This window comes from Prinia subflava, chromosome Z, assembly GCF_021018805.1.
Source record: "Prinia subflava isolate CZ2003 ecotype Zambia chromosome Z, Cam_Psub_1.2, whole genome shotgun sequence".
In the NCBI taxonomy this organism is placed as follows: Eukaryota; Metazoa; Chordata; class Aves; order Passeriformes; family Cisticolidae; genus Prinia; species Prinia subflava.
The window spans coordinates 27,421,291-27,442,951 of record NC_086283.1 but is presented as its reverse complement, the minus strand read 5'-3'; the positions used below and the strand labels follow the sequence as shown (position 1 = coordinate 27,442,951).

General features: G+C 40.5%; 2 protein-coding genes across 3 annotated transcripts in view; one reads left to right on the top strand and one right to left on the bottom strand.

The window, feature by feature from the left end:
- Positions 1 to 1,110, bottom strand: part of XRCC4 (X-ray repair cross complementing 4) — a 152,741-nt gene extending 151,631 nt beyond the window's left edge. Inside the window, exon 1 of one of the 2 annotated variants that reach the window (XM_063423817.1) lies at positions 983 to 1,110. Coding sequence is in view for 1 of the 2 variants with exons in the window: in XM_063423813.1 (XP_063279883.1) it covers positions 798 to 855 (58 nt within the window). In the remaining variant the exon portion in view is untranslated. Of the gene's footprint in view, positions 1 to 797 lie in introns of both variants that reach the window. The other variant, XM_063423813.1, reaches the window with a different exon arrangement.
- Positions 1,083 to 21,039, top strand: TMEM167A (transmembrane protein 167A). The gene is made up of 4 exons (XM_063423819.1): positions 1,083 to 1,201; positions 11,196 to 11,305; positions 15,987 to 16,021; positions 19,275 to 21,039. Exons 1-4 carry the CDS (start codon positions 1,199 to 1,201, stop codon positions 19,343 to 19,345), a joined length of 219 nt encoding a protein of 72 aa, XP_063279889.1. The 5' UTR covers positions 1,083 to 1,198; the 3' UTR covers positions 19,346 to 21,039.
- Positions 21,040 to 21,661: the final 622 nt, after the last annotated feature.

The following is a 21,661-nucleotide window of genomic DNA, read 5'->3' as shown; positions in this document are numbered from 1 at the left end:
TGATACAGACCGCAAAACCAAGCTATCACCTTGGGATGGGGTGATTCTTTTAAAACCATGCTTATAAGGAGGTACAGGTTCTCATAAAACTCCAGGTGTTTGTTGTGACAGCAACATTCAGGCACCTAAACACAGTCATCACTGTGAAGTTCTTCCACGGAACTCACTTTACTGAGCTCTCAAGCACCAAAGGTTATTCAGTAATAATAATAATTAAAAAAAAAGTTGGAAAATCTTGGGCAGGTGCAGATACACGAAAGACGATGAAAAGCCCTAGAAGGAGATAATGTAGCACAGGAGCAGAAATACAATAGACCAGGGGGAGACAATCTGGATTCTCCCTAAACAATGACAATAAATAAGGGCCCTAGTTAAGAAGTAGCCTCACTAAGGCGTTCTTCATGTTATTAAGGCTTCAGTAACCAGTGGCTCACGCCCGCAGGGACGCGAGGGGAACACTCCCACATCTCTCAGCCACGCGCTGGGAGCCGAGTATCAACGAACAACCGAAAAACAACGAAAAAAAGTCACCAAAAACGCACCAAAAGAACCCGGGGGCTTTTTCTAGGTGTTGTTGTTGTCTGGCTGGTTGGTTGAGGGTGTTTTTTTTTTTAGTTTGGGTTTGTTTGGGTTGGTTTTTTTGGTGGTTTTTTTTTTTTTTTTTTTGGCATCTCACTGAATTCACGTAGCCCCCATAGCCCGGTGCAGGGTCAGTGAAGGGATGATCCCGGTGATCCTGGTTATCCCCACACCGGGACACGCCTCCCCGCTCCCCTCAGCTCCCGTGCAGCGCTGACCCCGGTTATGCCCACACCAGGAGACGAGCGGGCCGCCCCAGCTCCGCGAGGGGGTCATTGCAGGGCTGATCGCGGTTACCCCCGCGATCCCGGCCGTCCCCACACAGGGACACGGCCATCCTCCCCTCCACGCTGCCCTCAGTCCCGCCCGTGCCGGCGCGCGCTGGGCGGGCCGCCCGACCTACCTCCAGCGGCGCCACTTCCGCCTGAGCCGCGAAAGCCAATCAGCGTAGCGTCCGCCCGTCCGTCCCGCCCCCCACTGGTCTCACTGGCCAATCGTGACGCCCCATGGCGGCGCCAGCCAATGGCGACCGTGCCTGCGCCCCGGCCCGCTGAGGGCGCTCGGTGCGGGCTTCCGCCCGTCGCGGCGGCCGGAAGGTGATGTGGCGGAGCGCGGCGCGATGGTAAGCGTGGGGCCTGCCCGGCCCTGGCCGCTCAGGGACCGGGTCCTTCCCGCGGCCCTGCCCCTCCGCGGCCTTGCCTCTCCGCGGCCCTGCACGGTCCCCAGCCCTGCAAGGTCCTCAGCGGCGCCTCCTGACCCGGGTGGGGCCGCCAGAGATCGCTCACGCCACAGGCTGCGGCCCGCAGGAGCGGAGCCGCCCCAAGGCTTTGCTGGGAGTAGCGTGGGGCGGGTTTGCATCGGGGGTTGATGACAAGAAAAAGACCCGTTTTGTAGCTGTGCAGGGCATCAGCAGCCGGTGCGAAGTCGGTCAGGTGCTGTGCGTGTCCCTCATAGCCTCCTGAGGTCATTTTACCGCGTGACGTCATGGTTGGATTATGTGACGTCATGCTCAGAGCGGTGCTCCGAGCTGCGACATTGGCTTCTTTTCAGGAGTACCATCAGAGGCTCAGGTCCATTTACTCATGAAAACTGAAGGGGTTATATATAAAGCTAAATATCCTGTGTATATATGTATATATATATATTTATATATGAATTTTTATATATATATGTATGGGCATGTATGTCCTGGTTTATATTTATAAAAAAATATATGCCTACAGCATATATAATTTTTAATAATATAGAAGTATATGTAATATAGCTTAACATATAAATACATAATTTTACATTTATTCATAGTTATATAAATAGTTAAATCGTGTAAATACATAAAAAGCAGGTAAGTGAATGTGGAATAGAATATCTGTGGTAATATAGGAGTTTATTATGTGTGTAACAAATATATGTGGTTATAAAGATGCTTATATAGGTATTTATAGGTATATGCGAATGTATAATTGGATATTTGAAAAATTATATTTTACCAATATACCTTTTTCTATAAGCCGTACACATGAAGAATGTGGGTGTATATATATATATATATATATGTTTAAAAAATGCATAAATATATACACACTTTTTAAGTAGAGTTGGTCTAGAGGCACATTGGTGCTTATTTTTTTGTTTTCTGCCCATTTTTCCAGTTTCTGTGCAGGTGGCATAAAAGAAGGGTTTGCATTTCTGTCACAGTTAAGGCTGAGCAATGAAATACTTTTTCTTAGTCGAGGTTTATACATTAAATGTTTATGTATCAACAACGTTTATATGAGCAGAGCAAACACATGAGTTAAAACCCTAAAAGGAAAACCAAAGTAATAACAGAGTTAAAGTAAGTTTTTCCTGTACAAAATACATGTTTGTGCATAACTTCAGCACAGAGTTCGTTTTAAGATGGGAATTTTTGACATTTTTCTAAGGATCAGAGCAAGGTTTGTGTTGAAAGGGACCTTCTGAGATCACCTGGTCCCCCCTCCCGTAAGCATTGACAGGTTATCCATCACTGTGTGGATGCTGTGCAGCTTAATGGAGGATTGCTCTATTTCCTGTGTATTTACAGAGAAGATCAGTATCGCTTGAAGTTTCTTAGGGCTCAGTTTAAAAAAGGGTTCCCAGGCTCCAGATCTTGTCACCAGCAAGAAATTGCTGGTAGTTGCTTCCTGAGCATGCCCTGGCAGATCTTTTAGATGAACCTGCTCTAGTCTGGGCCTCCAAGCAGAAAACAAAGGCCGTTTTCTTTTTTAGGATGAGAGGCCTAAATTATCTAAGGAGATCTAAAACACATGTGCAGAAAGCAAGAGACCTCTAATCAGTGCCATGCAAGGGTGAATATAGAGAATTACAGCAGCACCTCACTCTTCTTTATTGAGCTTGAAAAGGTTTGAGGTGATGGAAAATGGCAAAAGAACTTGGTAAGACACTGGTGTTGCTCAGTGTAATGATTAAATAAAACTAATTCTTTAATGCTGTATTATTATGTCATTTATATTTTATTTATTTTATAAGTGATACATGACAAATATGTAACAGTAAGTCAGAAACAAAGGTAATGTTTAAATCTAAGACAATTATGGCAAGTGTATGAGATCCTGTTACGATTATCTTCTCCACTTGTCCCTGTTCCTTGCTAGAGGTTACTCTGTGCCTCAAGGACCCTGAAGCAAGAAACTCTTCAAAGGATGGTTTGTTTATGATTAAATGTTGAAAATAAGGTGAAAATAAGTTTCTTCAGTGTTCTTATGATGTTTTTAATTTCTTCAAGAGAGCAGCAACTGTCCAGGACCTCAGGTCCTCCATGATACCACCTCTGTTGTCAAGGCATTTTAAGAGGGGGAAAAAGATAATTTTTGACCTCATATTTGGCTGTGAAAGAAGAAACAGCTGCTGTCTGTGTGTCCTGCAATAGAAGAGATTAGAGCTACATTTCCTATTTGTTCTGCTTGCCCAAAGAGTAAGAGCTGCGGTTCCAGCAAAGCAGCAGCGCTCTGAATAGAACAATTTTCTGAAGCGTGATTTCCAAAGGACTTTATCCCTTGGAAAATTTTTATCCCATTGTTTTTCAGGCTTCCTTACCGTCTCTTCTTTGCTAAGCAGATGAAAACTTGTGCTGGGTGAATGGCCAGCTGCTGCCAAACAGGAAAACAAAAATATGTACATATAGATATATATATATATGTATACATCTCTAAGCTGACTTTTACCTGTCTTGTCTTTTATGTGAAAGCAGAAACTTTTTTTTCCTCTTCACTGCCAGAGGATAGGAAAAAAACTCACCATTTTAACTTAAAGCAAAACCCTCACTATTTTAACTAAGCGCAGCTATGGAAGCCAGTAGAAGCTTCTCAGTGGATTGGAAGGATTTTCACTGGAAATGGTAGTGAGGGATGCACAGCTCCCTCATTTATTTAAGAGCAAAGTGTATATTGCTTGCTGACTTCCACAAGTCAGTTTGTCCTGCCAGCTTTCAGGATTTTACATCTGAAAGCTTGACGGAAGTTTTCCTGGTGGGCTTCAAAGTTTGCCACATGCATGGATGGAGAGAGGGAAGAAGCCAAAGGTAATATTAAAATTAATGACAAGCCTCTCACCTCCTGAAGTGTGGTCTTCACTTTCCTTCACCACAGCAAGGTGAAGTTACACTCAGACAAAATTTGGTGATGAAGGAAATTTAAAAGAAGTTCATAAAACTTGACCAAAACAGCTTCTTCCCCATCTCCTTCTGGTTGGGGCTGTTCCTGGCCCCACATTACTATCCAAAAATTGATTTGGGAACTTTCCACAAGGACAAACATTTCTGTGACATCTTTGTTGCTCTCTTAGTGTGGTGTTTATAGAAGGAAGGGGAGTTGCTCATAGAGCCAATTGTAAAAACATTCATTAGTAAATATTATTTCAAACCAAGCTGTCGGATATAAACACACCAGAACCCAAGACACTACTCTCAAAAAAGAGCTTTCAGGAGTCTTCAAGTACAAAGATTTTTTTTTTTTTCTTATTCAAAGTTACAAAAGGAATCCATCCTGATTCAGATTTGCTAAGAGCTTTGTTTTTATCGTGACCTAAAGGTACATAGGTTTAAAAATGTCTTCTAGGTCATCTTACAGTCATGAAGTGTCTTTGTATTGTGAATTTATTTCACTTGAAGTTTTCAGTGTAGATACTTCTGTCATCTTAGAGGATGATGTAATGTTTTATTTCTGTGATTATTGAACTGAAGAAATTACTCTGTCAATGTAAGATGGTCTCTTTTTGGAAGAACAGGACGCAGTGAGTGTAACAGAATGACACTTGTGAGAAACCATTTCTTTGCTGAGTGCCATAAAAAAGTGAATGTCACAATTTAATTTGTTGGTTGCCTGCAGCGTTAGACACCACACACATTCATTGTAACAGATGCAGCAGTGAATATGTTTTTCTGCTAATGCAGAGAGCTGGGTGTTCAAACTCAACAAAAGTTTTTGGTTTTCAGCCTTGTGACTGTGGAAACAAGGTGGGAAGAGCTGTGATGAATATTACCTGTCTTCCAGATGCTAAATATTCAAATCATGCAGCTGAACCTCTGCCAAACAAGAGACTTGCAGGGGTGCTGGGGACCTGCCCAGGGCCAGGGGGCATGACAGACTTAGCAGAACCTGTCACTGTTTCTTGACTAAGTATTTTTTCTTCTGATACTTGTTTTCCGTGCTCGAAAGAGATGGTTCTTCTGTGAATCAACAACAACAAAAAAATTGGTAAATAGTATACATAAAATATTTACAGTTCTGTTTTGTAGTTCTTAGATAAATTAGAATGTATCTTTCTTTTTGAGAACTTTGAGTTCTTCTATGGCCATGTTTACATTCCTGTAACACCTTCGGTTACAAACTTCTGGTTTTTGCATGCTGCTTTTGTTACAGGAAGGATGTCACCTGATTCAAAGTGTGCTTTAGTATTACTCTTACCTCTTCCATTCACACACAGAGGTTTTACTGGTTTTTCAGTTTCAGTAGTGTATTTGTGGTGAACTAAACAGGGTAATGTGCAATTCAGACAGGAGAGTCACTTTAAAAAAAAGGGGTTATTTAAAATAATTGCTTTTATCTAATGGGGCAAGACAGCAGAGGGAAAATATCTCTGTAGAATTTAAAGCTGCATAATCTACAGAGAAGACCTGAGAGAAAAAGTATTACAAGCTTGTACTGTCATATCGACATTAATTCTTTGATTGTTTAGTAATCTGTGGACATGCACACCTTTGTGCTACAGTGACCCTGGTAAAAGACTTTAATAGCCACTTTGTTTTTTATAGTAAGATATTTTGGTGAAATGCTGAATCCGTTAGCAGCTTGCAGCTAAAGTTCAGTTTTCAAACTGAAAGAGGGGCAAAGAGGAAGGAATTCAAGCAAGAGTGAAATTCCAGCATCATCGCCTTGAGGTGTCTTTCCACTGCTGGTCTGTGGACTTGAATTACAGTAAAAATCCTAGATGTGTAGAAGTCAAGAGCTTTTTATAGGAGAGGGCAGCTGTGTCCATATTTTTAATTAATTGTTGTATTATTTGAGGAGATTGGTTATGTTTTAAATAGATGTATTAGTCTTCAGTTGACTGGAAAGCATATATATTAATTGTACCTGCCATTTAAACTTCACAATGTACTTCTCCAGGAAACGACTAGGAGAAAAGCTCCCTATTTCTCTAATCAAGCCTTACGTTCTGCGAGTGCAAAAATACATATTTTATACAGAAATCTGAATGAACATTAAATATTGTACTTTCTTTGGAAATGAAACATTGAGGAGAATGTTGTAAATCCAAAGTAAAAACCCCTATTTATGCTGGAACAACTGCACTGGCTGGTATTTGGATACTTACTAACACACCTTGCCTACTTTTGTTGTATACTTCTGCCAATAATTGCTTCAAACCTAACTAATTTGCACTTCCGGTAATTTTTTATAGTGCTGATTAGCATACCTCTTTCACAAATGCTTGTTTTCCATTCATTTTGATCAGATTGCATTCGGCAGCAATGGGAAAAATATTTTAAAAAAATTTGGTTGGGAAATAATACAATTAGATGCCTATTTTAATTAGTTTTTAGCAATCGCTTTGGCTTTCAGGTTGGGAGTAGTACTATGTGATTTATATCCTATTATTTTTCTCAGTATTATACTCCTAAAAATTCGGTTTTTACTGACAAAATAAGAATTGCAGGGCCTAATGGAAACCCTAGATAATAAGCATATTCTTTTTAAGCTTTGTAAGGCCCTTTTCATTAAAATTTCATAGCTAGATTTAACTTTTCTATTATGAAATTTTTATCAGGTCTTGCTTAACTGAAGTTCAACTGCAGTATGTAAGCTCTTGCTCATATTCCAGTATGAGAAAGGCAGCTGAATGGTTGGGTATCCATATTTGGCTCCAGAAAACATAATCATTCATCAACTTTATTATATTGGGGACAAAAAGAAAAGAAAACCATTCTAGAAAGAATGAATATTCTGCAGTGTATTATGCAAAGATTACACTTCATTTAAAATATTCCAGTTATTTATCTGTGTTTGCCCACATAAATTAGTTATTGTAATAGTAACCACAGGGCAAAGTTTTGCAACTTGCTGGCATTATTATGGCCTCTGCTTTTATAGCACAGATGGATGAAATCATCGTGGTCACGCTGCAGTCAGAGATAAAATAATTATTTTATAAATACTTAAAGACTAGGGAAGGTTAAGCTTTGGTTTCAGTGCTAAGTCTGCTGAGATAAACTCAGAGAGCTTTTGTGTTAGGCTTTCTACCAAGCCAGAAGGACAGCAGTATAGGATTTATGTTCTCCTCCTGCACGTTTCATTTCCCCTGGAACCGTGATACTGGCTGGTTAATTTTAAACAAAAGTGTATAGGGTAAGGGGAAAATCAGCAGGTCCTTTGTGACACACAGAGTTGCAGCGAAACCTAGGGTGTGATTTATTACTCTGCTACCCAAGGGTTGCATCAGTAAATGGTTTGTGAGCGTATTGCTGGCTGCAAGGACAGAGAACTATGTCTGAAGCAGAGAATATTGGGATAATGGAGTGAGTGAAAACTGCAGAGATGGATAAGTTACAGTGTCTTATCTATGGCTGTTGTTGTCAGTGCAGAAAAGTGTTTAGAATTAGAGCATTAACTATGGCTATTCCTGCATATTTAATTAAATACTCTTGTGAACTGCAAGACCTGTTGTTAACCAGAGCTCTGCGCTGCTGCTTTTTTCTTCTGCCGAGGTGTAGTAAATTTAATGCTGAAGGACAACTTTGTCTATAATGAGGTTTACAGGAGCTGTGCAGTTGTTGTGAAGATTCCCTGTCACAGCCCCATAGGTAACTTTTAACTTTAAATCCACACTTACTGAAGTGCATTAAACTTCATTTTATACTCAGATGGGAGTACATTCAGACACCCTAGCTGTACTACTTGATTTCCAACTACTGTATAATCCCATGAGTATTTATTTTTGTACAAGCCACTGCTGTTAAACCCAACACAAGAAAACTTTCAGGAGTATTAATTCTTTATGTTTTATTATATGGAATTTTTACTGAGATACGTTATAATCAGGAAATAATACTGAAGCTTTTTTTAAAGACCTGGTTTTGGGAAGGATTTAAAATAGCCTTTGGGCATGTAGCTCTCAAAGCTGAAGTTCGTGGTCTTAAATTTCCAAAGACATTGGAAAAAACTTTGCTCATGCAAGTTCAGGTGCATACAATACCTCATTAGTGCTGCAGTTGATGTGGTGGTGCTCCACACAGGAGGGGCCACAAGGGGAATGACACAGAATGGAGCAACTGAGGTGTTCCCACTATGTCAGAAATGCACCAAATGCAGATACAGAAAATTTCAGCCTGTGTTATTAAAGCTTGCACTATCTAAAACCAGAATAAAATGCCAGTGCTGGTTCTTTCTGGTGATGCAGCATGAGTCTTAGGAAGGTAGGTGTCATTTCACCCTCATGGGGACACAGTCTAAGAGACACCACCAGTTTCTCCATGTGCTGAGATCACTTTGTAGTGGGAATGAAGCTCGCAGGAGCTACTGTAAGGCAGTCAACACAAGTCAAAAATTTCAATTAATACGTTTGCATCAGAGGAACCCAGTCTGAATAGATGAACAGCAACACATCTACATTGTCCAAGGAGCTTGGTACGTGAACGTAGTGGTTTTTAAAAGGATATTGAGCCATGTATAACTCTTGCAGCAGCTTTTAATTACATCAGTTGGAGCAGCCAGATGTAGGTTTCCGCTTTCTATGAATTCAGCTGGGCCATGAGAATTACTTCAGATGTGAAGAGTGAAGCCGTCTAATTCAGGAATAAATTCTCATTTCCAGAAATTGTAAGCAAGTTTTGGAATGCTCACATCTGTCCTTTCAAAGAGGCTGTGCAGATAAACGTGTCACTCAGAGCACACTTTAGTGGAAGGGCAGATGCAATTACGGCAATGAATGTTTGGGGAAGCACGTGAAGACCCCAACAAAGAACAATTATATATGATTCTATAGTGCCCCAGTTGGTTGACTGATAGCACATTTCATGAGTATACATTTACAGCCCCTGCTTAAGAGGAAGCAAGTGTGCCCTTCTGCCGTTTTGCAGTGTCAGAGTGCCCGGTGCTGCCTTGGGAAGCAGCTGCAGGAATTCATGGGAACGGGTGGCTGGCAGGCATGGGGCTGTGAGCTGTCAGAGCAGCTGTCTGTCCCGCAGGACTGATCAAATTAATCAGTTGATAGGCAGTATCTGGCTATGCTGAGAGGCAGCCGCTCCTGGATCCGGCCCTGCTGCGTTCCTAGACCCACAGGAGCCAGGGGGAATTGAGACTTCCCTGGTTTCAAGCTGGCAGAAAAGGCTCCAGAGGCTGCTGCTAGGGATGGCAGCGTGTTGTCTTTTGCGAAGAGTCTGTCCATTATTTATGACATGATCAGGCAGAAGGGGTGGCTAGCTGAGCTAAAATGCTAAATTAAACATGTTTTAGCAAAGGCTGTGGTGCAGGAGAGACAAAACCAAGCAGCCTCATGCTTGGGACAGGACTGGCTTTGGTGTGGGATCACTGCTCCCTCACAGAAAGGGTGGGTTTCAGGCATGCTGAAATCTCTCCTGTCCAGGGTGCAGAGTCAGAGCAATCTCTGTAATGATGCTTCTTAACACAGTGACCTGTTGGACCCCATTAAGTTAGATACTGAAGTTACTGTAGGTAGCTAACCCTGCCTAAAGCATGTATTCAGACTGGCATCTCTGTGTATATTCTGGAGTTCATATGATTCATGAAGACTTCTAAATATGCTAAGGTGTTTTGTTTTGTTGTTGATTCTGAGGGGCTTTGGTCACCAGGTTTTTGATCTCAGTATCGGAACACTTGTGTGTGTTGCAATGGCTTTCCTTCTACTAGAGGTTATCGTTTTTCTCTCCTAATTTCCTGCTAGTGCCGTATTGAACTAGAATATTGTGATTTTCTTTTATAATTCTCATTAGCTAGCGAAGCTGCAAAACATTATAATTTTGTGACATAGGAAGAAAGCACATGCACATCAACAGAGGCGTGCCTCAGGCTGTGTGGAATTGAAGGCTCTGATGTGCCCTAAAATATGCTTGGAGAAGGAAATGCCAATGGAATATCCCTTCCTAAGTGCTAAATATTTACCTTTAATTAGATACCACTACTTGGCCAGCTGGATTGAGCAGTGGGAACACAGGAGACAGAAGTTCATCAGAATTCCAGAGCAAAGAGTGAATTTACTGCATTTTCTTTGAGTTTTGTTGGTTTTTGGTTGGTGTTGGTGTTTTTTGGGTTTTTTGTGTGTTTTTTGTTTTGGTTTGGTTTTTTTTTTTGGAGCTCACACTAGATTAGATTTGCAAATGAGCGTAGCAGGGTGAAGGTAAAATAAAGCTTTTTGAAGTAAGCAATTTCCTCTTATACCACCTGGTGTAAGAGGTTACACTGACCAGAATGTCAGTTGAGACACTTAGGAGAAACCCCAAAACCATAAAAAAAAAAAAGTTTATGGGATGCACTTTCTGCCTATTGCTGATACTTTGCACTTTAGTAAATTGCCAAATATTGCAGCAGTTTCTCAAGAATTGTCTCACTGCCACTAGGCTGATCAGTGTTTCCTATCATCAGTAGAACTTTGCTTCTCAATCCTAAGGCAGTTTCACTCATTTGGTCAGAATTTACCATGTAACTAGCACTTCTGAAAGTGTGTTTACAATAAAGATGTTTTCAGTTTAAAATCAGAACATTATTTGAAAATCAAAGTAATCAGTTATCATAGTTCAGGTGGGCTTTACTGTATATATTTCTACAAATCTGTTAAATTTGGCCTGTAGCCTTTAAAAAATGGTTTATTAACAAACCTCCTGCGCATTTTGTGTTACTTTTTGTCTTGGCTTCTGCTGGTTTACTTGCCAGTCAGTCCTCACCTCTACTTTCACTACTACCACCATATTCCATTGATGCAAAGGTTTTCTGGCTCACGGCCGTTGTAGGTTTCATTTTTGATGTTGTCTAAGGGGTCATCCATTTTTTTCCAGAACTTCCACTTCAAGAGTAGTTCTGCACTGCAGAGATGTAATTCTTTGTTTTCTTGATTCTCTTCCGTAGTCTGCCATCTTCAACTTCCAGAGTCTGCTGACTGTGATCCTGCTGCTCATATGTACCTGTGCCTACATCAGATCCTTGGCTCCCAGCTTGCTGGACAAAAATAAAACCGGGTATGTGGCCTGAGCATTTCAAACATCCACAGGCTGTGTGGTTTCAACTGCAGCCTTTCAGCATCTCCTGATGAAGTGTGTGATAATGCAGATCCTGCTTTGAAAATTTTCTCTCTTTAAAGATAAAAATCTTAATTTTGTACCTCACAAGAGTGCAATAGGTATTGGCAAGCACTTAGTTGCAATTTCATTGAAAGAATTTATTAGTTCACTAACCTTGCTAATGCTGCATTATTAATCTTCTAGATGTGTAGCTTTGTTGTTAGATACTTACTGGAGATACAGAAATGAGAGACAGAAAAAAACATTCTCCTACATGTGCTTATTGTTGTGATGATTTGATTCCTAGGATGGGTAAGAAACCAGCAGAAAAACTGGCTTTTTGTTTGTTTTCAAGATAGGTGTTTTGGAGATACAAGTTTGAACAACAGCTTTAGCAATAATCTATGACTAAAAGATTAAATATTTCTTAAAAATATTTTTTTAAAATAAGCAACATGGTCCTCTTGTGTGGTCTGTCTGTTGTATTCTTTAAGATGAAGGAATTAATAGAGGAGTTTTTGAAAGTTTCTACACACCTAACTTTTTAATCATATGGGTGCTAGCTGTGATCAGCAGAACTGCGATTTAAGTGTGGTAGATTTCAAGTAACCATTGGGCCGTTGTGACACAGAAACCTCTGAGGCTGTCCACAGAACTTCAATAATGCTGTCACCTAAGGTTAGTGCAAAGGAGATGACATTTGTACAAGCAGGAGGTTATTCTAGGTGGGAACACAGACAGGCCTTTGGATGTTGAGTGTTTGACTTCTCCACTTTTTCTGTTAGGTCATTTCCTATTAAATAAAATGTTCCTTTTTCCTGTGTCTTCCATCACTTTTGCATTTAAATTCAGAAGTGTCCTGTTTTAAATAGACTGTTGTGACCAAGAACCATGAGTGTTTGTCTTCTGAAACCTTTGTTGTAGTTAACCTCAGGGGTTGCTGTTTTATTACCCAGGTTTTTTCATTTTAGCAGTGTAAGATACCCAAAGTACGCCAGTCTTTTTTTTCTTAATTTGGCGTTTGAACATGAAAACAATTGCGCCCTTTTATATGAAGCCATGAAATTGCCCCTGACATGAGAGGTTTGTTTGGATGGAAATAAAGATGGAAGAAAGGATGACTTCATGAAAGACAGGGAGTGGGGAGACAAGGGGAGTTTGGGTGTCTGCTGCTGGAAGATAACACAATAGTCAATGAGGTACACACAGTAAGAAGTAAGAATGTTTATTTTACTGATTAAAATTTTAGTACTGTTCTTTGCAGGGAGTATTTCCTTTAATCTAGAGCTACTCTGTTTGTTCTTGAGGCAAATCTGTCTGGGGTACAATAGAACTCTCTTCATAAAATGTTTCCAGAGGGTGCTGACACTGTGGAGGAGTTGGGTGTTTGATGTGTAGGTTTGTATTTATGTAGATGTAGGACATACCATCTTGTTTTATATATATATATATTTGTAGACTATGTGCTGGAGAATAAAACCTTGGCCTGGAAGCGATGAAATTTGTTTCCTGTATGGTAGATGTTTACATGGAGCTCATATGGTGCTAAGCCCCCATCTCTCTCTTCTAACGTACTCCGTGCTCCAGTGGAAATATCTGGACATGTGGGATAAAACAAGTTCTAGTGATATTTCAGTTTACCATAGAGATGCTCTTACCTCACCATTTCTGCTCCAAATTAAAGGCATAAAAAAGTAGCAATAAAATACTAAAGTGACGGAGAGGAGGAATGTTGGTAGTTATCCACTGTATTTCTAAGTGAGTGGTAACTTTGCTGAGGATTTGGGTCTGTTGATAATAACTGAAGAAACATTTCTGTTGGTTGAGAGATGCTGTTGCACAGTGATGTCACCCATCATGCTCATAATCCTGTATTTCCTCCCCCTCATTTCTGCCAAAGTGTGTCTTTTCCTACCAAGCCAAACAGAACCTTTAACCTTCATTTTCCCTGAATGTTTCCATGTGCTCCATCCTGAGCAACAGTGTTAAAGGCTGGGAAAGCATGTGGAGATTTACTGTTTCATGCTGACTAGAGGAGAATGTGCACCACAACATAATTCTCTCCTCCCTGCTAACCAGAAAGATGTGTTAGCTCATGTGCAGCAGAGATCTCCTTTGATTTTCCATCAGCGTTGCAGTGAGGATGTCTCTCACTCCCTCCTGCAGTGGCACTGGGCTTCTCCTGCTGAACACATGGCAATTTGCAGCACACCCAGCCTTGGCTAAAGCTCCACCAACTCCTGCTCAGCTTAGGAGGTTCCATTTATTTGGGCTTTCTGGTCTCCATATAACCACCACCACCACTTTTCATGGTGAGTGTTTTTAGCATTTAACACTGAGAGCCAGGAACATGCAGCAGGTCATGCACATTTGGGTTCTGGCTGCCAGAAAGCAGCATATATCCCAGCCAGACCCACACCTTAACCTGCATCCAAACAAGGATGGAGTATAAGGGCTGAGAAGGTGTACTGCAATTACACTGAGGAGTTGCTGCAGGAGAAGTTGTTTTGGAGCAGAGTTACTCAAGCCAGCATCACATCTGTAACAAGCAAGCTTTGACTTGAAGAGGTTCTTGCTGTGGACCTGGGATGAGAACTAATGGAAAAACCAGGGGAGCAGGAGGTCTGCATAGGCTTTTTCTGCAGAACTGGGAGCTCCCCAGTTCTTCCAGAGGGTATATTATCAGAAGGTCCAGAATTCAATCTGCTTCTGCTCAGCAGCAGGCTATGTGCACAGAGGTACTGAGCTGTTCCAGTAGCACAAAATCCTCTTAAAATGTTCTAGTGTCATCATGGGAAGGCTGGTCAGTCCTCATGTCAGGGGCTTCAGGTTCATAAATTGTTAATTGCAGTTTTTAAGGGCAGCTGGTGAAGCCCATCTTTTGTTTTGACATCGGGTAGGAAAGATTCTCTTTTCACCAAGGGGGTTTTGCAGTGCAATGTGAAGTAATGCAAGAAGTCAAGAAGTTCCTAAGAACAGGAAAAAATAATCTTGTTGAGATTGTGAGGCAAATTTAACAGACTTCCAGGTTGCTTGAAAGGGTTGATACTCTTTTTCCCATGCAAGATTCTTCAAAAGTATAGGAAAAGAATGGTAATAGTTTAATTCTTTGAGCTCCTGGGCAAGCATTTGAGAGATGGCAATATGAGAAGCAGGGCTGTGGAAGTTTTTCTGTTGGTTTTGCAACATGCAGTCAGTAAATTTTAATTTTACTGAGAGTGAGCAGCAGTTTTGAGAACCTGATAGAGCACTTCAGGTCTGTGTATTTTGTTGTATAAGATTCACACATGAATGCCTTTCTACCTGCACACATCTTCAAAAAGTGCATAGATGTCTTCAGGTTACTGTATTGTATGACCTCTTAGCCTGGAATTGTGTGATGGTCTATATGCAGGGATCATTACTTCTGCTTTTAGAGCTACATAAAAGCAGAAAAAAAAGAGCTTTGGCTATACAGAAATATAGTCAAACCCAAATATGTATGTGTGTATGTATTTTGTTTGAAGTAAAACTAAAATCTAAAGCACAGATGAAAATGCCTGTTTTCTAAAGATGGAAGTGAAATGCCATTCATGATGAATTGGCCAGCAAGGGGTACATAAGCTAAAAAGCATTTCACTTTCAGTTTGAAGACCTCAGTCACTTGCTGCCACACTTGGGCTTCACCTGCCCAACAGTGAATCTTTGTCCCTGAAATAGAGGCTGGTAAATAGAGAGATGCTGAAGTAAACCAAGACCGTAAAAGAGGACATAAAATGGAAGTAGCAGAGAAATAAGATTGCATGGTATGTTGGCTGCTCAAGTATGCAAGAGCAAGTAGCCCAAGCCCATTTGTCTGCATTTAAATGTGTTAGAAGTAAGCAACTCTCAGAGCCCAAAAAAGGGCAAAGACAATCAAAGCTTTGTGGGTGTGAGTTCAGGACATTATTTTTGGGATTGTATCTACTGGCTGCTTGATGGCCTAGTTCTCCTAGTGCTTCCCCACAGTGTTCTGTGCCGTACTATGAAGGAAACCTTCCTGCAGACAACCTTTGAAGGGATAAAATCTGTCATCTTGCACAGGACACCTCAGTATTGTTCCCCTTGCCTTCCTCAGATCCTGAAGCAGTCCATACTCCTCTGGAGTGAACAGTAGGAGATTATTTTAGTTACACAGAGAAATTGTAGATTTGTGACATCCTTTTAGATGTTCCCTGCGTTGAATTCTGTTCTTCTCCATTGCTCTTTCACTTCCTGGGCAAGCAGCACAAGAGAGACATGAGCAAGGTAAACTTTGGTAAAGGAATTAAAAAAAAAACCAGAAGAATTGGGAAGATTTTTTCTTTACAAAATTTTCTATCTTGGGTCCTTTATTGTAAATAAATACAGGGTTTTGATGAAGTCTTTAGATCTGGAACACAGACTGAGTTAGGTGCATCTTTGCATGCAAAAAGACCCCAGCAAGACTTAGAACTTTGCCACTTCAGTAATTCATAGTCTCTATCCTTATTGTCAGGTTTCTGCTGTTTTCTGGTTTTCAGAAGAGAGTCAAGTTGACAAATTACTGTCAATTCAGATTGTTTTAAAATAAAAAAAAAGAAATTCAGTTGACTTTTGTGTATTAAACTGAGAGCTTAATGAGTTTATTTTATCTTTACAGACTGTTGGGGATATTCTGGAAATGCGCCAGGATTGGTAATTCTTCTTTTTTTTTTTCCTTTCAAAATCCTTAGGATCAGTCTTATTTCTAGCATAATTTATTAGGATAATGTTGCCATATAGCAGTGAAAACCATACACATCCTTTGTCTTCAAAAATGCAGGTTTTAACCTCCATGAAATAAGGGGGCAGGATCTTGCTTTCTTAGATCAGCATCATGGAAATCCTGCATTGTTTCCTGTCAGTTCATGTATCTGATGTTATATTTTCAATAGTCTTCTGCCTTTCTTGCCACGTGAAATAACCAAGGGTGTGTTTCTAACATGCGAAGAAATCAGTGATTTCTTATAAACTGCATTCTGTTTGAAGGTACAATGGACTGTTGAAAAAACAGATATTTACCATATAGTAATAAAACAACATGGAGTTTGTAATGCATTAAGGTTCTGTTCAAGCATAAATGTGGCTTTTTTTCTTCTCCTTTCTTTACTTAGCTTCTGTGCACTTTTGAGTTACACAATGCTGTTCGTGTCAAGTGACATCTGTGCACAGGCTGATCAGCTCTATCTGATTTTTGACATTTTCCCATAACACTGGTTTTATATTTATTTTAATCCTTACCTTGAATTTGTTTTGAGAAGGAAATTGGAGTATGCAATAGAAATTTAGTCTTAACATTAAGGTATATCCACAATTTAGAAAAAAAACCCTACAAACCGTCTTCAGTGTTCAAATTGCATTGTTAATTCAGAGCAGAAACTTTGAACTTGTAATTCTAGATCCTCCTACTTGTCACTGAACCTAAAGAAATCCTGTATGATTCCATTTCTGCATTCCCAGGCAGAACATTTTACAGGATGTCAGAAAAGCATTGACACAAAAAATAGGGTTTTTGGTGAGGACCAGTTGTTAAAATGATTGCAGATACTGTCCTATTTAGATAATAGACATAGCAGAACCAATTTTAATGCTGTAATTGAAAGATACTGGGAAGGTGGCAGCTGTCAGAAATGGATTTTGAGCTATACCAGTGAAAATAAATGTAAAAATTCAGCTGCTTTAGGATTTTTTCAAGGTTGAAGAGTATATATACCTCACCTTACCTTGGTTTTGCCATCTTCTGTGTAGTTAATTAAGTGTGGCGATATTTTTTTCAATTTGCTCTGTTTCTTTTGCAACTTGCATCTAGAGTGGACCACTTTGACTTTCTTTTAGACTAAGAAGTAAAAAACGGGCTTTGGAGATGATTCCTGTCATTTTACATGTGTTAATCACAAAGGCAAGTAGAAAGTCTAGGTTTTAAAAATGAAAATGTCTACTGGTTTCCTTTACATTTCACATCCCTGGTATGTTTAAACAACCTTTTCACATATACATAAGATCTTAATCACAGGCAAGTGGTTACATATTTACAAAGTTGTGCAAAATAATGTTTAATCCTGCCACATGGTGATTTCTCTTTTAAGAAAATTAAGAGCAGAAAAGCATAACCCATATGAAAATTGTAATACCCTGAACCGTAGGAGTTGGACTTCCTCAAAATTTATTTTAAACAGATGTGAAACTGCAGACATTAATTTGTTCAGTTATTTGAAGTTTAATTAAATATATGCCAGATCATGACAGCATCTTGTAATGTCACTGGGCAGTCAATCCTGCGTATGGGAGGTGTCACTGCAAGTATTTTATTTTTCTTTTACTGTGGAAAGTTTGTTCCCCCTACATTTCAAGGTCCTGCTGGTAAAAGGAAAGATTTTTTTTTCATTAAAATTGCACCATGCTAGACTTGGGAGCCTTTGTGGGTTTTTTCCTTTAATTTTTCTCTGAAAACTGTGTCTCTGATAAGGTAGTTTGTAAAGACAAAAGACCTCACACAGCAAAGGGAAATTGAACTTTGCTTAAAGCAAACAGCCCCAGTTCTGTCTTCATACTTCTGAATGTGTAAAAACAGGGATCTCCTCACTTCAAAGACACCAGTTTCAATATTAACACTCCCTGGCAGTTTTTTCGGCTGGAGGGTACCATCCACTGTTGGTTTCTGCAAGGAGAATTCAGTGGAACCATGAAGAATAAAGTTCAAGTGTAAAAACATCTTGTAAATTAATGGAGAAGGTGCTCATATAAGTAGGTACCAGTCTAATTAACATTACTGATGTTTCCCTGGTTGTGTTACAGTTCTCCACCTAAGAATCTTTTTTTTTCTTGGTGAAAAAGAGACCTCTGTAATGTTCTATCCTGTACGAAATGGGTGGGAATAGATCTCCCATGATTGTTTTTGCCACCAGATAAAAGTCTATTAATGGAGTAAACTTAACTTGCATCCACACTTTGCCCTGGGAAAATGTGACACCAATTTGAAAGAGTTGGAAAATAGAGTTGTCTGTGCAACTTCTGTGATCTGCTGACCATTTTTATCATGGAAATCTGTGGACCAGACCCTCTCCACGTGCTAACAATGTTATGTCTTCTTAGTGAAGCAAAAGGCACCTGGCCCTGTCTGGGCAGCTGTGAGCTCACAGCTCTGGCTGCTGCATGACACCCTGCACAGAAGATTCACTCTGCAGGTGTCAGGTACTAGGCTCAGACAGCAGCAGCTGGACCTCAGCTGACACAGAACAGCTCCTGAACAGCCACAGAGGAGCAGAGCCAGCAAAAACGGGGTGTCCTGGGCAACTTTACACTGCCTGCCCCCTGACTTTGGCACTAGGAAGTAGCAGCACCTCAGAAAAGGTGGTTTGTGGCGAGATGGAAGCCCTTACATGGGCCTTTCCTAGAGACACAAAATCACCCAGTGCCACCCTCTGCCATGGGCAGGGACACCTTCCACTACGCTAGGTTGCTCCAAGCCCTGTCCAGCCTGGCCTGGAACACTTCCAGGGATCCAGGGGCAGCCACAGCTTCTCTGGGCATCCTGTGCCAGGGCCTCCCCACCCTCACCCTCAGCCAGGAATTCCCAATATCCCATCCCATCCGGCCCTCCTTCAGCCTGAGGCCATTCCCCCTTGTCGTGTCACTCCATGCCTTGTTTATAAATCCCTCTCTTAAAGCAAAAAGCCCCAACTCTGTTTTTATGTAGCAAAATAACCTGTCCTGCATCTGAGTTTCCGCACTGCTCGTGCATATTCTTTGTGAATACCCAGCTGTACTTTTGTCTGCTTTCTCCAGCTAGAAATGTTGAATATCAATTTGCACGTGCTGTGGCAGAATTACAGCATTAGACTAGGAGCAGTTGGGTCTGTTTAGCCATGCCTGAGTTTTGTTTGTTCTGGGTTCTCTCTCCTCCTTCCAGGTGAGCGGAAGAGCCCCTACGTGGCCGTATGCTGTGTGGTGATGGCCTTCAGTATCTTGTTCATGCAGTAGCAGCTGGAGAATGTCCCCGAGTACCCAACAGCAGATCTTGTGTCAGGAAAGGATTGGAAGCCTCACCAAGTCTCCTCTCACATGATGGATACCTGTCTCCTGATGGACACCCCTGCAGATGGACCAGCATTAGTGATCATAACCCAGATGAGATGTGCTTGTTAATGCCAGGTCAGCACTGACACTCCTGCTGTAACTCATGGAAGGGTGTCTGGTGCATGTCTTGAGATCCAGGGGAGCTTTTTTTTTTTTTTTTTTAACACCATGCAGTTGAAAAGGCTTGCTGTTTTTAATTCTTTAAAATTTCTTGTCCGGTAGACCTGTTGAATGGAACCTTAAAATGGTAAATCAGCCACAGCAATAAGACCACCCTTTGAAGAATAAAGAGCGTTTTGACTCAAGGGGATGTTTATCAAAGTATTTTTAGTTCTTGCTGCCTGAACAATACCTCTCAATTTGTAAGTGGTGGCTCCACTCTCATCCTAAAAATAGGACCTCTGACCTAAGTTACTCTGAGCTATTTGTTTCTAAATTTGTAATTTTTTCAAGTAATGTATCAATATTTCTGTTGTTCAGATGAGATGTGAAATAAAGGGAGGGACCGTAATTGTAGTGATGTCTGATGAGCTGCTGAGAAGGCAGAGGTGAGGGATCTGAGACACCTGGACTGCTCTCTCTAAAATACCACATGTACTCATTTTTAGAAGTTTAGGTCTCTCAGGTATGTCATTTCCCAGCTTCTTCCAAAATGCTGAAAAAAGGATTCAAAAGGCTCTGCTGCTGTTGCGTGTATGGAAAGGTTTCTAAATTGGCAGAATGAACAGTTTGCTGCAGTTATCCTTAGATAAGGAAGTTGCATGGCATAATATAAAGGTTGAAGCAACTAAATTGCACTCACGAGTAGTAAAGATTAGATTACTTTCAATGATGCCTGCCATTAGCACTTCTTAATTTTGCCCACTTTCAGTAATCTAGTGACTTCTTCAATAATGCCTGACAGGTGTGTGTTATAGCAGACAAATGTGTGATTTCTGGCTGCATTTCAACTGTGATACTGTCTGCATTTGGGAGAGTTGTCTGTTTGCAGTATTTGTTGTTCTGGAAAGGCTTGTGATGAGAAGGAACAAAGCTAAAAAGTAAAACACACTCAAAGGTATGTTAACTCTTGTCATTCTTACTTGAAAACCTTATTTTCATCACATTATCCTGCAACTAGGAAAAAAGGCGATTTTGAGTTATGACTTTTGTGTTGACTCACATGTACCTGCGAATCTAAACCACCAACAGAAGTAGCCATCCAAAACTTTTCTAATCTGGTCTCGGGAAAAATAGATTTGGGCCAAATAAATACCCCTGGCTGTGAAGCAGAGCAGTGCAAAGCTGTAGGACTGTAACCATGCTGTGCACACATAGAAGCATAGGACTGGGCAGGAGATGTGGGGAGTACAAAATCTGCTTCTGTAACTCCATATGTGGATGCTGCTCCAAACAGGGCATCAAAGCAACTCAGGTTTGGATTTCAAAGGAGCTGTTCCTCAACAGGGGGAAGGGAGATTCTTAAGGAGTCTTGGGGTTTGACTGTCATGTGTATATGTTTAAAATATGCAGAGAATAATCTGGTAACTTTTTATGTTGAGCAGTTATATTCTAGTTATTCTTTTAATAAATAATGGCATTTTCATGATATTCACACATTTCCTAGTCATCCAAACTGTTGTAATTACCAAACAAATTCTTAAAAATATCTGGGGTTTAGCTGCAAATAGGAATACCAGTGAAAAAACCCAATGAAATTTTTTATTCTGAGTGTCTGAAAACTACTAACATGGAGGAACTGTGTTGCAAAAACCTTCTCTGCTGAGCGGTTTATCATCTAAGAAGCTCACACAGGCCTCTTCCTGTTTGTTACTTGTTGTTCAAACTTTATTAATAGTTACATGGCAGCTCATCCTTTTGGCCTAAATGTGGGTAATGGATACTTCCTAGTTAGGGTTTTGTTTTTTAATTTATTTTCCCCCTTAAATGGTATTTAGGTGCATGGCTGCTCAACAAAACTATCAGGAAACAACATCTTTGAACTGACAAACTGCAGTTGTTTTGAAATTGTTGCTTCAAGCAGGTGTTTGCCTCAGGAGTAGTTCCTTGGTTTTCAAGATTTTGGCTTTGAAGAGATTGATACCTTATCACTTTTACTAAGATGTAGAGAAAATACTGGTTTCCCAGGTTAGAATCTTAAAACTGTTTTTCTTTCTTGGCTTTCTATCATGCAAAAGAGTTTGCACCTACAGCAGGTCTGTACATCTTTCCCTGTGCAAA